At 45.6% G+C, this 17054-nt stretch overlaps 1 protein-coding gene across 1 annotated transcript in view; it reads right to left on the bottom strand.

Moving 5' to 3' along the window:
- The window catches only part of SLC29A3 (solute carrier family 29 member 3), a 271683-nt gene extending 256078 nt beyond the window's left edge, over window positions 1–15605 (bottom strand). Inside the window, exon 1 of the mRNA XM_085603462.1 lies at window positions 15415–15605. Coding sequence (XP_085459588.1) covers window position 15415 — 1 coding nt within the window. The 5' untranslated portion in view covers window positions 15416–15605. The remainder of the gene's footprint in view (window positions 1–15414) is intronic.
- Between the last annotated feature and the right edge of the window lie 1449 nt (window positions 15606–17054).

The following is a 17054-nucleotide window of genomic DNA, read 5'->3' as shown; positions in this document are numbered from 1 at the left end:
TAAGTATACCAGTTTCAGAGGCAAAGCTTTTGGGGTTAGGACCAACGTGGGAGGCCACAAAGCAGCACCAAACATACACTACCAGCGCCACAATGGCACCCAGATAAAAAATCTGCTTCAGGCACCCAATGCTTTTCAATAGATTTTCTTCTTTTAACAAACAGGCTTCAGGCATCTCATCCGCGAGGTTGCAAGAGGGAGACCACCAACAGTAGAGGTAAGAGGAGATTTTGGGGGTCATAGGGTCACTATCGGTTCAGCTCGCCAAGGCCCAGGGGCTTCGGGTCCTTATAAGTGTTTAGTTATCCAGCACAATATCCTTGGTGCAACAACATTAAGTGTTGCATGGCTAAACACTTATAAGGTCCCAAAGGTGAGACCTATTGGTTACCTTGGGTGCTACAGCGTGGACGCGCACTCGTGCACGGGGACAGACAGAGGGGATGGGGCGTCTATCCAGAGAGGGAACAGCTTGTAAAGCTCCAGGCCCAGCCCACTATGGGGCTGCAGCACCTCTATAAACAGAAGGAAAGGGAGTCCTGTCACAAGAAGCCGTTTTCTTCCGGTCTTGGTGCGGCCTTGAATGCCAGGAATCTATGAGCCGGGACAATGGATGACCCGAGTGGTGAGGGAGCTGCTATCCTCAAAAAAACAAGTGATGTGCGGTGCAGTTGTCTAAGGATTGACAGGTGCAGCAAATAAACTATCACCCATGCTAAGGTGCTGGATGTAAAACTGGTGGAGTCGCTCCCTTTTCACATTCTGCTAGTCATGGGACAAGCACCAACGGTAAACAAGAAGCACACCAACGCATATGTGAAGCACTAGGGGAAGAATCAGAGCAAGCTTGATCAGCCACAACATGACTGCACCTTGCTCTGGAAACCAGCTCCCCAGGCTCGTGGCTACAAAGCAGTGTGTGCTTGTGAACACTTCACCAGGGGACCAGCTCATCCTTCGCTGGGAAATCTGCTCAGGCGAATACAAGATGTCCCGGAGAAAGGGGGGTAGGCGCCTTCGGAGCTAAACCACAAAGACACCCAAGTCTCAAAAACAAGAAAAGCAAACAAAGACCCAACCCTTTCTGCATGCGCAGGAAACAGGACTTCGAGAAGAGTGACCGAACTAGCAGCCACAGATCGTTAGAACATACAGCACTCAGTACTGTATATATCCCAACAGGCATCTGCTAGATCATTGAACTGTCTTCCTGGCATACTCATTCCAGCAGGTAAAGGACTAGAAGACATCATTTGCTCTTTAAGTACGAGATAAGCCTTTTTAAACTAGAAATTCTGGTAGGTTTTCAATGGAGTAGGGGCGCATTGGAGGAGGAAGAGGAAGAGCAAGAGGATTCGAGGAGGAGAATTTGAAGGGGAAAATGCAAGGAGGAGGATAACGCGAGGTGGAAGATGATCCAAGGAGAAGAACTTGAGAGGGAGAATTCAAGGAGGAGGACTGAGAAAATGAGGAGAGACGGTCCTGGTGGAGGTGGTGGTTTGAGTGGGGTAGCGTGCACATAGCATTGCAATTTAGTGCACAGAGCACACTAATGAGGACTGCGCATGTCCACTAAGCAGGTATTTAACACAATACTACCCCAGTAAGCTCAATGTCCAAATGGATTTATCCTCAATTGTTATTGTAGGCGAGCCACAAAGGATGAGATGATGGTGAGCACCTCAGCCCCTGACCGAAGAGCTGTTACTACAGCATCACTGTGTAGCTATGCGTAGATGAGGAAGCACATGCTGAAAAGTCACAGATCCTTCCTTGTACAGTGTTCTGCCACAGAATCCATGCCATGTTTTTTACGATATCCCAAGAAGATATTATTTACACAAAATGAATCTATATGGATCTCGCATGGAAAGTCGGCAGTCTCTTTAGCTGTCGACAGAAAACATTCAATGTTAGATTTAATACAGTTAATGCTGCTCATCGTTATCTTTTAATTGTCTGTGGCAAGTTACATATTCTCGATTACAGACAACATGCCCCTGTCTTGCTCTGGAAGCTCAGGGCTTTCACAGGCTTAACAGAATTACTTAGTTATGTAGGTCATTAAGCTCATTCCTTATTTCTGTCTGGTACAGATAGATGCACTGGTAGGGTGCGAGCGCTAGTTTTGGAGCTTTTACTTTGTTCTATCTCATCTTGTTTTGCCATAACTGTTCATTATGTAAAGCAAATGGTCTTCCTAAACATTTGGCATAGATACGGCCATACTAAACCTCTGTTGGACACCATTGATCGAGCTATAAATATGGCAGATGAGATAAAATCATTCAGGAAAGTGCTCTTCTCTTCGCAACAGACCATGGGAGTATATTATATGCATGGCTTCATTGTATGTCTCTAGTTTTTAATCTTCAGTGGTGTAATTTCTGTTAAAATCCTCTTAAAAATCCAGGCCTCAAAGAGTAGACCAACACAGACAGGTAAAAAGCTAGGTTTCCACCACCTCTCAAATATGCATAGTCAAGATAACCTTGCCCTACAGAACAGTGTCTGCTATGCAAGAATGGGGCACAGCATGCCTCTAGCAGCAGCAGTGCATGTTCCAGAAACGAAGGTCTGGCACACGTGGATTCCCTTGCTTACAGCTGGTATAAAACGCGGCTACAAGCTGTTCAGAGCTCGCCACTTCCATCAAATGAGAAAGGATGGCAGGCAAACATGAACGAGAACACTGGCTTCCAGATCCCCCGCCAACCATAGTAACTGAGAATGATCTCAAACAAGGGAGAGGGAATGTGGCCTAACAGCTAGGGCGGTTGACCTCGAAGCTGGGGAACCGGGTTCGAGTCTCGGCAGCTCTGATACCTTAGGGTCTAGTTTGCGCTATATAAAAAAAACTCCCCCCAAAAAAACATTCCCACTTACTTTCATACTGTGACCCCTTACACAGAAATGTGATCAAAAACACATTCAACAGAGGGGGCAGTTGTTAGAAAGCTACAACCAACATCAGAACATTCTGAAGAGAGAACAAGCTAATTTAAGTCACGCTCAAATAGAAAACATTTACACTGGGACGGTATGGAGCGGGATTGCATTACTCAAGGAAGAGCATTTCAATCCAAATCCGGTTGAGGCCGCCTAAAGTGCCTCTTCGGAGTTCCCTCTTGGGCTGGGATATGTGCGTTAACAAGCAACACAAACCACCATTCTCCAAAGACCACTAGTTCCAGGGTTAATAGGCACTGGAAAAGCCAAAAGGTTTGGGTTTAGTGTTACAATGCATGCAGAATTAGCAAATTAGAGGGAAAAACACAGAAGGAATCAGCAGAAATATACAGAGTGGGCTATAGTTGTAAAGTTGTCCTTTCTGCAGTTCAATTGAAGAGCTCTAGTGGAGGCAGAAAGATGCACCCAAACAGCCAACAGCATTACCTGAGAGATGGACACTTAACTAGGCTGAGCCAAGATGTAATTCTCAAAGTTTCAGGCCAATGGCTGAGAGAGGCTGGTTGAAGAAAGCCAACATTGAAACAGGCAGACCCAAAGCCCTTTTATTGCATTTTCATATAGCAGTAATGTGACACAAAGATATTAGAGCACTTTACATGAGCACCAGTTACATTAAAGAAGAACACATTTATTTTTCATCATCATCATCATCATCATCATCATAGTCTTTATTCGAATTAAAAAATAATTCATACAAGACACAAACATGTACATAAAACAGAATTATAAAAAATCCCATTCACTAGAAATATATAAAATCTTTCAATAAATAATTAAATTTTAAAATTTAAGAAGAGAATTAAACATTAAAGCAGACTTAAGATGAACTACAATACAGATACATGATAAAAACAATGAGTAGAGCAAAAACTTTTTGCAAATAACTTCAGTAGTTGGGGCCCTACGAGTGTGCCTCCTCAGTACCCCGGATGGCGTTACGTCTTAGAGACCATGCCCAGCCCAAGTATTTGGCTAGAGCAATTGAGTGGACAGGTAAAGTGCTTGTACATAAGACTCTAATAGCTACAGCAGAGCTCCTTGTGCCCAGTAATTTACATAAAGGTGAAAGCCAGAATCGTCTGGGGTTAGCGTATACAGGGCAAACAAACACGAAGTGGGCGATGGTTTCTTCTTTAACACCACAGACAGGGCAGGTACCTGCGCTTACACCAGACCACCCACTAGTTAGAGCCCTGAGTGGGAGGGAGCCTGCTCCGAGTTGAAAGTAGAGTTTCCTGTCTCTTGGTATGGTGATCAGATCCCAGTAAGGTTCGAAGAGGGGGGTGGCCTTTGCCTCTAAAAATCGACTGGTCATCGTGGGAGAAGTAGAGTCACTCCACACCCTATGATTTACCCGTTCCCAGTAGAGCGTTTTCAGGAGCTTTTTTGCGGGAAACACAGCGGCAACTGGGTCGTTCCATAGACCCTCCATTCCCAGATCTATCAAGGATTCACGGAGGTTCCTGAGCCACCCAATCTTGTGGAACTTATCGGCCTGCATTACATCCATGATGCCCATTGCGTAAGGCCGTAGCTCCGGTGTAATCCATAATCTCCTCCAATATAAGACCGGACGAAGTTTGGCCAAGTCCTTAATGGCCTTTCTACCTAGGTCATAACGCAATGGGACCAGAGGCGTACTTTGTGGGAGGCCAATTATGCCACGGAAAAATTTGTTTTCGACGGCTGTTAAAGATGATAGAGCGTCAAAACCCCAAAGCTCTGCCCCATACAGGACTGAGCTTAGGGCCTTTGCCTCATATACTTGTAGGACGGGTTTAACCGGCTTAGTAAGGGATTTTTTGTGCTCGTTAACCAGCATTCCCGTAATCTGGGTAAGTTTCAACGTGGCCAGTTCCAGATGTCTGTTCCACTTATTATTTTGAGACACATGTATGCCCAGATAGGCAAAGTTTTTTACCTCCTCGAGAATTTGGCCATTCATTATAAGCTTGCCTATTCTGTAACTTGGGTGCGGGTTGAATGTCATAAGTTTAGTCTTGGACACATTGACCTCCAAGCCATGGTCTTTACAAAAGACTTCAAAAATTGACAGAGCCCTTTGCATGCCACCCGAGGTTTTGGATACTATGAGAGTATCGTCGGCAAACATCAATATTGGAGTAGAAGCTCCGGCCAACTTGGGAGCATCAGTGTTGACTTGAAGCATGTAATCAACTACTCCATTGATGTACAGGGAAAAAAGTGTGGGTGCCATGGCGCAGCCTTGGCGCACACCTCGCTCTACAGGAAACTCGGGGGTTGTATCCCCCGGGCCTCCCCATTGTATTTTTGCAAAGTTAGGCTCGTGGAGCCTCCTAATTAAGGTCAATAGTTCCAAGGGAAGCCCAAGCTTTTCAAGGACCCTCCAGAGTTGCTCTCGGGGGACGAGGTCAAAGGCAGCTCTTAAATCCACAAAGGTGACATAGAGACTGCCTTTGCCTAACGTAACAACCTTCCAGAGCAATTGTTGAAAGCGAAACACCTGGTCCACAGTGCTGGTAAATTTGCGGAAACCAGCTTGGAAACTAGAAAGGATCCGATTGTCTTCTATCCAAGTGAGTACCTCATTCAGTACCATCCTCCCAATGACTTTTTGGATTGTGTCGATTAGGCTGATGGGCCTGTAATTACCTGGGAGGGTTTTATCACCCTTTTTATATATTGGGATTATAATGGCACCCCCCCAGGATTTGGGCACTGGGGCTCCTGCAGTCACAGCGTTCGCTATTTGGGCGATATACTTGCTCCAGGAGGTCTTGTTATTAAGAAAAAGATCGGATGGAACACCATCCACGCCTGGGGCCCGCCCAGCGGCTACACAGGCCAAGGCAGCTAGAACATCCTTGGGGCTAAAGGGACCAGTCGAGTAAAAAACGTATGTGGTTAGCCCCGAGTTTCTGTAAAGAGGGTCGCATGCGTATTGGGGTTTGAAGTATCCCAGCCAATCTTCTTGGGTAACATGGTTGGAAGGATTTTCAGGCGAGCCACCTCTGTTCCACTTTATCACATTCCAGAACAGTCTAGTGTCCCGGGCATGGCAAGCCTCCTTCAAGTCAAGCCAGTACGATTCATCCCATCTTTTTTTTGCTTGGGCGAGACACTTCTTGTAGGAGGATCTGGCTAGTTGAATATATATCTTGTTCCCGCTAGAGAGGGCTTGTGCCAAAATTACTCTAGCACGTTTACATTCCTTGTCGTACCACCTCAATCGCTTGCATGATGGCTTGCTACCCTTTCTTGATTGTTTGAAAAAAAAGCCACGTAGACCCTCAAAGAAGGTCTCGTGTAATCTGGTTGCTTGGTCATTATTATCTTTAACCCTCAGAACTTCCTCCAGTCTCACGTTGATTACGGAAAGTTCAATGTCAATGCTAGCCATTGCTGAGGCATTGGTCTTTGCTTGGGTCCACTTTAATCTCCGCATGTCGTTGGTTGGGACACAGCCAGTGGGAGCCAGTATTGGTTCCTCGCTCGCCGAGCGGGGTTTCCCCCACCAGCTGTGAAAGACACAGATGGGGTTGTGGTCACTCTCTATTCTTGGCTCAACCACCATATCAAGAGGTTGGCGCCACAGCCCCAAGCAGCAAAGGACATTTATTTTTCCTTTTTTAGGCACAGGGAGATCAAGTGTGTTGCTTATAATCAGAAGATGTTAGGCAGACACTGAGGCTAGAACTTGGTTCCCCAGTTCCTAGGTCGGCGGCTCTGATTTTTACCCCACATCCTCTCCACACTCTATGCATATTGTATGCATCAGGTCAGTTTGACAGCTATCAAAGCCCAGACCTAAAAGAGGCACCCAATTTTGGATTACAAATTCAAAAGCGGTAACAAACTCGTACCAAGCCTTCAATGGGAGAGCTTAACCACACTGCATGACCAGGGGAAGAGCAGTCAAAGGCTACCAGTGGACATCCGCAGAGGTCACGCACCAGAATCCCTTACACTTCATTCACATGCTTTACTCCTACAATGGTCTCTGGTCAACGAAGGAAAAATGCTGCAGTGAGACAAGGGAGCATCAGGTGTCCTTCAGCCGACACCACAGCGAGTCTTGAACATGACAGACAAATATCTGTGACTGACTCATGGTGACAGCCTTGTGGATGTCACCCCCGGGTGTTCAGTCGCTGGGACCACAGACAGACAGGGTGACAAGCACAACAATGCAGAAGGGAGTCCTCTATCCACTGGCACAAGAAGGTGTGTGAGGGGAGGTAAGACTATAAAGGAAAAAAATACCCGCACTCAACTCCCGGTTTCCGTACGAAGGTCTCTGTAGCTCCAGGGAGTTTTACACACAAAAAAAAATTGCATTATGCCGTCATCCAGCACAATGTGTTACGCCAGACAGCACAAAATATACCTGCATGCAACACCATCACAACTCTCTCTACTACAGGAGCTAATACCACAACAAACTCACTACAGCAGCATTTAGTACACCATCAAAGACCACTCTTTGCCATATCAGTCACCAGCACAATCTTTCAACATCACATCAAACAAAACCAGATCATGGTTGGGAACAACCAAGGGCACAACGAAAATAAAGGTCAATAATTACGTTCTGGCCCGTAGCACAAGCCCTCTACCAAAGTTTAATTGTCGATTTTTGCAGGAACGTCCGATATTAATGAATGCACATATATGGTATGTTTGAAGAGAGAACTGAGCTGGGTTGCAGCGGAGCGCTGTACATCACGCATGGTGGTGGGAGATCAAGATGGTACACAGTAAGTGGTAACCAGGGCTTTAAGTGGGCCGGGTCTCACCGGTGCTGAGCACCAGCAGTTTTTTTTAAAGCGGGCCTCGAAACGGGTCTCTATCGGGCTCTGTTTTGTGCCATGGCACATGCGGTCCGTTTGTTTTTAGACTGCAGTGACAGCAGGCACATCGATGTGCGCGTGCTGACACTGCTCACTTCTCATTATTGGAGAAGTTAGGTCACGACGTCATGCCAGGTGAGCGTTTTAGGGGAAGGGAAATCCTTTAGAGTCATTTTCTCTCCAGATTTCCCTTCTTTTTTTGAAACTCAGGAGCAGCAACATTGTTGTGGTGTCACCAGGGCTTTAATTGGAAGCTTTTCAATATTATATACAAGCCATAGTTGCTGCTTATTTATCATATGCAACTAACAACCATTGACAAAGCCAATAGTCCTGACTTGTTGAAGGTATGATGTTTCTTGTTGTATCATTTATCTGGATGCAATGACAGAAACAGCAAAATACATGTCGGGCGGCACACTATGTTAAGCAAAGATTTTTAGCCTATGTGTTTTTAAGCCACGCCCTTAACTACATTGGCCACGCCCCTTTGAGAGACCACCTAGTTTTTTCATCCCACTTAAAGCCCTGGTGGTAACTACACAATTGCATTAAAGTTCACGGTTTTTTGAGAGCCGCGAGATGAAGCAATTTTCAAGAATTGTAATAAAAGTCCAGAATAGCACAATGATATGTCAGGCGCCGAGGCTCGAATTCAAACGGAGGTTCAGGGACTCCAAAATGGGCAGATCTAGGCACTAGTCCCATCTCCTTGATTCCCATCTGGCACTGGGCATCGAGCAGGAGACACGTTTCTGCTGCTCAAGGGTGCCCCGGGGGCTCAAAGGTATCGTCTGGACTCCTCCTGGGCAAATGTTAATCACCCTTAAAACACCCGGTTGTCCCACTACGGCTGAGAATTCCTGTCAGAAGCAGCGCGGCGAGCGCTCCAGCCCAACAGAAAGCTAACTGCAAACCCGGGCACAACTAGTCATCGGCCTCGGTGTGTCAAGGGAAACTGAAGCCGCTCAAAAATTGACTTTACAAACCAGTGAGTCAGAAGGCAGCGCCGCCACCGGCGCAAGATCAAAGGCCATACAAAGGTCATCGCGGAGCTCATCGAACAGTAGTGTCAGGGTCGTATTTAATATGCTGTTGCTCATCAAAAACGAATGGGGATGGTTCATTCATAAGAAACAAGTGCGCGCGCGCCTCACGCAAGTAGGGGGTGGGGGGGGAGTGCGGCCGAGAGCAGGCAGTATTTCCCTTGCGGGAGCGAGCGCAATAATTACTACCATATGGCGCCGCTCGCTCCCGCAAGAGAATCGCCAGACGTGCACACGTTGCCATTGGAAGCAATGCAACGCGTTCACGTTTTTGCCCGCAAAGCTTTGCCGATGACTAAAGGTCTCTCCTATGCAGCGCATGCGCACTGCATAGGCGAGACCTAAAAAGGATCCCACGAGGGCTACGATTGTCAATAAAACCCATGTTGTACAGGTTCAATACAACATAGAAATTATGGAGAAGTGGTAGTCCATTTTAAATAAATGATCATTGGATTTGATTTTGCTGTTAGTAGAAGAGCTATCATGCACAATCAAAGAACTTGGAAGAGGAAATTCACATGATAAAAACAGACTTGGAAAGAAGAATGGAGGATAATGTATGGTTAAACACAGAGGAGATCAACAGGAAATTGGAAACTAGTGGTAGGGAAATACAGGAGAGTAAACTGCGTATGTTCAAAAGAGATACGATAGATAGACTATAGGCCTAATGAAACATACACAGGCTGAAGTTTACGCTCAAAGAAGGAATTTTAAAAGAACAACTAATACCTCCTCAAAGGAGAGTATTGCATTGGATAAGGATATTGATCCATTGAGAGGTACAATAACAAGCATTCAGCAGAAGAAGACAACACCAACATCAGTGGTACAAAATACAGAGACAGCATCTTCCTCTAGTCAGTCTTTTTTGTCTTCAGGACACGACTCCTGACAACTACCGAACAAGTTTGCACTATCGAAAGTAACAGAAACAAAAGGAAAACACGTAGAGGAAAAAGAAAAGCAAAAAAGGAATTTACGGTGTCAAGACAAAGTTTAGTAATCAACATTTCATTGGTGACATTAACAGAAGAACAACTGAATGTACTAGAAAAAGGAACATAATTTGTAGCACATATAATACCAATATGCTTGAAAGTGAGGTATCTCTTTTTAGGTTTATGAGAACATTATGGTTGAGACACTTTTTCTTGAACGTAATACCACCTCAGGGTATTTTAAATCAGAGCGTGTTTATGGAGTTTAAACCTAGAGGTACGTTTCTATCACCAAAATCACATAAATCACTGGAAACCTTCGAATTATTGGTCAAAAATGATTTGCAAAAACTCGAATTCAGACCCAAACGCAAACAGAATTTGACCAAAAAGGAAAAAAAAAACACACTACAAACATTGGCGACAAACACAGATCTAGTGTTCCAACCAGCGGATAAAGGTGATTAATTGGCCGGTCTTTATTTATCAAAGGTGGAGGAACACGCCAGTGATACATTGATATATGTGCAATTTGATAAGGATCCAATCAGCGATATAATAGACGTCCTGAAAGTGTTATTAAAGAAAGCTGAGGATTATGGATGGATTTCGTCTTCCTCAAAATCTTTCTTAATTACATCTTATCCTAGAAGACGACAACGATATATGCTCCCCAAAGTTCACAAGAGTGTGCTTAATCCACCATTTAGACCAATGGTGTCAGGATGTAATTTGGTATTTGAACCAATAGGCAAGTACTTAGATACGTTTTTACAACCATTTGTACAAACATGGACCACCTACATCGAGGATACGACACATTTTTAAAACAGATTGAGTGAACTATCAGCTGAGAAGCTGACAGATTGGATTTTGTGCACAATTGATGTGACGTCACTGTATACTTCAATTCCCCATCAGGAAGGTATAGAGGCAGTAGAGTGGGTGTTGTTACAACAACCCAACATCAAGGCTCACAAAGTTGGTTCATTGTAATTGTTGCACTTTTGCCTCTACCATAGTTATTTTCAATGGGATGACAAATTCTATCAACAACTCACAGGAACTTCGATAGGATTCGCCTGGGCAACGGCCTATGCTAATATTTGTATGGCTAAATTTGAGGCAGAGAATATACTGGATGAACCCTCATTTCACAACAATTAAGTGATGTATAACCGGTATATCGATGGCATATTTTTAATTTGGAAGGGTGATTTGAAGACCCTGAGTTTACACATCCAACAACTGAATCAGATCGACAGCAGAATACAGTTTACAAGCAACATCAGCATGACATAAATCTCGTTTTTGGATGTGAAGATTGAGAAAAAGGAAACGGAATTGAGCACAAGTGTGCACAAGAAATCAACGGACAGGAATAATATACTACTATATCAAAGTTTTCATCCAGAAAATTTGCTCAACAATTTTCAAAGTTGCATCAAAAGTCAGGCAAAAAGTGAGGGTTACTGCAACAGAACCCCATTGTCTCACACCGCCTTGATGGACAGACTTTCAAGACTTCAATTTTCCCATTCTGAGCAAACAGAGAAACCACAAAGAGAAGAGTGGTGAGCAGCCTCCAAGCAGGGCTGCAGGAACAGGCCATGGTTTAAACCAAGGCCTGAGGTGCAACAAGCTGGCAGACACAGAGTTCACTCACTGGCAGAGAGGAAGCATGAGTTATACCAAGCCACCACCCCTCAATGAGTCGGGCTCTGCACAAACACAAAGATCGTAGCATAGATGCACACAGTTCTCCAGGATCAGTCCATAGCAAATACACTGTCAAGGGGATAGGACAGTAATATGTCTGGCATTTGCCCTAGGTGTACAGGTAAAACAAAATGGCAAAGCCTACAATGTCACCCAGCCAAGGACAGACGGCAGTGCCAGGCCCCAGAAACCTCAAGGGAAGGTCTGATGCCCCACAAGAAGAAGCCCTGCATGACGCTGCAGGCAGAGAACAGCCAGAGAGTGCACAGCAATTGCTGGGCTACATGCCAAGGATGCTGTGCCATTGAGGTGCCACAGCACCAGACAGCCTCCACTAGCACAAATACAAAACCTCTACGAAACCAGTTTTGCCCCAGGAATAGAGAAACCTAGTGAAAGTGTGCCCAGATGAAAGAAAGATGGAAGCACACTGCACCCAAGACCCTGGTCCACTTAAGGCACACCATACCACACACAACCAACCATGCCTGATGGCATTGATGCCTCAAGGTGCAACACCTGTGCCACTTAGAGAAAAGAGGCAGACCAGAGATACCTACTTCTCACTGAAGGAGATCCCGGAAGAGAGAACACCATGGAGTAGGGGGCTTCAAGAGGGTCCTTGAAGAAGGCCAGGCACAGGAAGACCCTTGAGGCAGAGGGCTACCTGCACACATTCACCCCCGGAGTGGGTGCTCCAAGAAGGTCCCGGAACACGAAACACATGGCCATCACACCACAGCCAGACAGAGGAGAAAAGGAGAATTGGATCATTAACTTCCCTGGTCATCACCAAGCCAGAGTCCAATATCAGATGCCAGTGGCTGAACTGCAACGGCAGTCGATCATGGAGAAGCCTTGTTGGCCGATATCCGAAGATGGTACATGCCTCTAAGACCAGGAGAGGAGAGTTGCAACGAGAAGTCTCAACTGCAAGAAAGAAGGTGCATACTGAAGCACTAAGGAGAGAGAGCAGAAGGAAGTGTGACCTACCGCTTCACACTGGGAAACCCGATGACTGACCAAGCCTAGAAGGAGGAAAGATCAAGAGTGGCCATGCCTGGAAGGCACTTGAGAGGACTCGAGCCACGGAGGGAATGCACCTATCCACACAAAGAAGCCACTAAGTTGAAACAGGGATGGCCTAACAACAGCACAGCAGAAGAACCAGCAGTAAGCCACAAGCATGCGCAAACAGAGTCTCTGCATGAAACCCAGTGGGAGAACCAGGAGTGAGCCCCTAGCCCAGGGGGGAACTGGGAGTAAGCCGATAGCATGCAAAAACTGAGTCTTTGCCCCAAGCCCAGCGACAGACTAGACAGTAAGCAGCAAGCATGCACAAACTGAGTCTCAGTCCCACGCTTTCCATAATAACTGTCCTGCCATTGTAACCAGCGGTTCAGCAACGGAGAGTATCCAAGCTTTAGGATACAGGTGCCGCCACAAAGAAAGAAAGTAAGCACCTGCTCACCGTCAATCCAATTTGTCGACAACCCAAGAAGAAATGTCCATGACCATCAAGGCAATTTGTCACCACCTATCATACAGTCATACTATACAACTGGAAACCCCACAATGCCAGTTCCTGTCTTGTGTGTCATCACTACCATCCCTGGAGCATTGAGCATCCCAAGTGGAGTTCAACACCGCTATCAGAACTACAGACAATAAGCACCAGAGGCACGCAGAAGAGTCAGTAAAGAAGTGACTACCTGCTCACTCTGCCTGTACACTGATCTTAGTGGCGAGAGCGAGTCTTGACCAAGACCCAGCTATCACATCTGCTGCATGAGCAACTAGGAAGTAGCTTTTCTGCGGTTTTGCAGCAGATTAGACGCGGCACACTTGCAGCCCCATAGCAGACCACACAAAGTCCCGTGGTAACCCACCCAAGGGGCCTCCACAAGCGCGAGAGATGGACGTGACACTGTCCCACCACATACCAGGAGGTGATAAGACCGTGCAGCAGAGACCTCAAAAGGTTGCAGTTGTGTTCAACGAGCCAAGCAATATCACCAAAGTATGCTTCATGATGGATGCTTCGCAGTGGACTCCGACAACGATCCAGACATACCCTGTTTTTGAACTGCTGACACGAACCACAAAGCATCTGGAGAATCAGCATTGTGGGCCAACTCCACACAAGGGACGTGACCTCGACCAGCCAGGTCCCGGATGTCTTTGTGACAGCTTTCGTGTCCTGAACCACTCAGGTTAAATTATGTATGCAAGCAAAGATGTGCTGTTGCAGCTCGTGTCATCAGCCCATATGTCTACTGCTGTCCTGATGAATGACTCTAGAGACTGATGGACCATACGGTATCCAGTTTGTTGGTGTTTTGTTTCCAAGTGTTGGACTTGTTGTTTCTTTTGGAAGTAATGTTGTGTCCTGCAGGACACATTGTGCAGCAGCCCCTCCATAGAGGCAGTGTCTCACCCCACCCCACACCCGTCTAACACAGGTGTCACTATTCAGGTGAACCTGCCAAAAAAAGGGGCTGGGCACTTGTGCCCTGGGCCATTTGCACCCACCAGAATAATATGTCTGTATCATTCATTACTTTAGTATGTGCGCCTTGAGCGCACAACTTTACATCCATCACCAGCACCGTACAGCCAAAAATCACAAACTACCAAATTAACAGGTATGGAATAACTGAAGAGATCTGTCACACAGTACTGGCCATTTTTGAAGGACTTTAGTCCTCTGCAGGTCCCAAATATCTATACAATCTGAGCACTTCTTTACATCTCACATAGACACTCAGATATGGGATGATAATAACAAAAATGCCATACCCAACAGTTCTCTCCACTTCTCTCTCCCTCCAATAATGCCAGCTCTGTGTAACAACTATACACAAAACGTCAGATTGAACCACTGAATGCAGTAACCAACTAAGCAGACGAGGTCATATGAAATCTCGTAAAGAAACTGCAGAAATGTTCAAAGCTAACAGAATACTGAAAACTACAAAACGCTTAACTGTCTCACACTTTCCATCATCCAACACACTGCTATGCGCTGGTCCCATAACACGGAAAACGCACCTGGTGGTTATCACTCACGACATAGAAACACTTTCCACAAAGATCATAACAAATACAGCATCGTCCAATCACACACACCAAATGGTGAAGTATGCTCCCCATGTAGGAAAGAGTTTTATCATCCTGCAAAGGGATAGTAAGTGCTATATAAATGCTGCAATACTATGAAATGCAATAAATGGCAAAAAAGACCAAAGATTAAACGTGCATTATTTAAGACGTTTCACTGATTTCAACATAAGAAGTGAAGATACAAATAGCCATCTTCAAACCACATTCTGGGGATGTGAGATTACTATAAAATGCTTCAACGCCTCGTCAGGCGTAGTGAGTGATATAAAAATAAAACAGCTTTGTAATTAGAGCAGTGAGCGAGCATGTCATAAAACTTGCACTAAATCTACAACTTGAACTGATTCAAGGAGCTTCTAAAAGTCACAAAGTCACGAATGAGTAGATTGCTTTAGAACATTGATTTTAAATGAGCTTGGCCATTATGAAATAACATACTTGTTTTTTTCCAGTTTTATATAGCGAGAACTCGATCCAAATGTATTTGAGCGTTTACATGACCACAAATTACATTACAAAAGTCAAACTAATATTTTTATAAACTGGATTTAAGTTTTAAAACAAGGATCGGGTAGCTGATGTCAATTAACAGATCCAATTAAAGGGGAGAATATTGCGTTTGGGAGGAACGCATGAAAAAATGCAGACAATACCGATTCGGATTCTCATACAAGTATCTACGAGTCATCTTGTTTATATGAAGATGCTAATGAGAAAGCGTACACTTCAGGGCTGCCCTGGATGCATGGTGTTTCATGTTTTGTTTCCACTACTTACTGGTTGCCGTACTTTGCAGTTGTTTTCCTCCCTGGCCGTAAACATGGGGCTGCGTGCTCTCAGACTCTGTCCGATAGCAGTCCCAGTTTGTCTCATTGTGTTTGCATTGAGTTTACTAATGGAAAGGATCGTGGGCGGCTCGCGATCCACCCACGGGAGGAGCTTGGGAAGTGGAAGTCATGCGACGCGGAAACGAAGGGGATGATGGGAATGTGGGTGGGGCCCTACAGTTTAGGAATCAGGAAGTGTGGTAGTGCGCGTGGTTCTTCTGATTTGGAGAATTGTATAATGCCCGGGATAGATAGCTCGGGGGCTTCACAACGTGGAAGAGGATTAGCCCCCATCCAGAGTAAAAGATATGAACCTGTAAACCTAACATAAGAAACTCATCTATTGGATTTGTATTCAAGCTCGACTGCGGCCATGCATTCTAACATTTGAAAGGCGTCCCCGCTCCAGACTTTTTAGACTGGGTGGGCCATGAAGATTGAAGCATAGGTGCAGTGCCGGTGTTGTGTAATATCTGGTATTCCCTGCTCTACAGCTGTCTTCGGAGAAAAAACTCAGCTCGAGCAGGATCAGACAGAAGCAGTCGATCTCTGCTCGGGCTGAGTGCGGGATACACGATTTCATGGGATAACAAACTGAGCTCAGGCTGTACATTACCTGACGTTTCTCTAATACTGGAGTCACTGCTGCACAAGAAGAGACAGGAGGCAAATCTTAGGTAGTACAATGAAGGAAATGTAATGCTTGTAACTCTCCCCCAATGATACTCAGGAGACCTGCAAGCGTTGTCCTCAAGTATTTATTCATACAAGATTCCCTGTAACGAGAGAGCGCCGGGCAAACCGCTCCGAACGCTCTAATGCTTTCGCGCCGTATCTTTTAATTGGAAGCGTAGGCTTCGGAACCCCACCATCGGATTGGGTTCGCCCGTGTATGTAACAGGTCGTATATCGGGAGGTTCCAGTTGCGGGCTAATACGGGCTCAAATTTCTCTTCCCACACGGACCTTTGGACAATAGTGTATGGGGACCCAGAGTCCGCCACTATGGTGATTCCTACTCCTCCTATTAATATGTCACACTGGGGTTTGCGTGAACGTCTACAGTCAATACCTAACACTTGGCCTTCCACGCAGAGTACGTTGTCTTCTTCCTCCGGTTCTTCTTCCTCGTCTTGGTCCTGCGCCACATATTTCACTGTGCGCTTCTTCCACTTCCTTCGGCAAACCTTCTCCTAGTGGCCTATTAGGCCGCAAAACGCGCACTTTGCTCTGAAAGCGGGACATCGTTTATCCTGGGCCGTGTGGTTTTGACTGCCGCACCTGTAGCACTTTGATGTGCCTTCCTTGTCCAGTTTCCCTGTTTGTCCTTGTTTCCCTTTCCATTTGTTCATTCCTTTGTGCTCTCCCTGCGCCATTTTGCCTTTTCCGTATTGGTCGGCGTCTTCTACTTTATTGATCGTAGGTCTCTGGATTTGTTCTCTCTTCGCCGCTTCTGCGCATCGCTTTGACAGTTCGTCTCTTTTTACCATGGCTATCACGTCTTTAAGTGTGGCATCTCCGTTCGCCCACAGTTTGTCTTGCACAGTCTTGTTCGTGGTATGCATTACTATTTGGTCCTTTATAAATTCAT

Source organism: Triturus cristatus, chromosome 1_2 (assembly GCF_964204655.1).
Source record: "Triturus cristatus chromosome 1_2, aTriCri1.1, whole genome shotgun sequence".
Taxonomy (NCBI): Eukaryota; Metazoa; Chordata; class Amphibia; order Caudata; family Salamandridae; genus Triturus; species Triturus cristatus.
The sequence above is the reverse complement of the archived record's forward strand: the minus strand, read 5'-3'. Positions and strand labels throughout refer to the sequence as shown.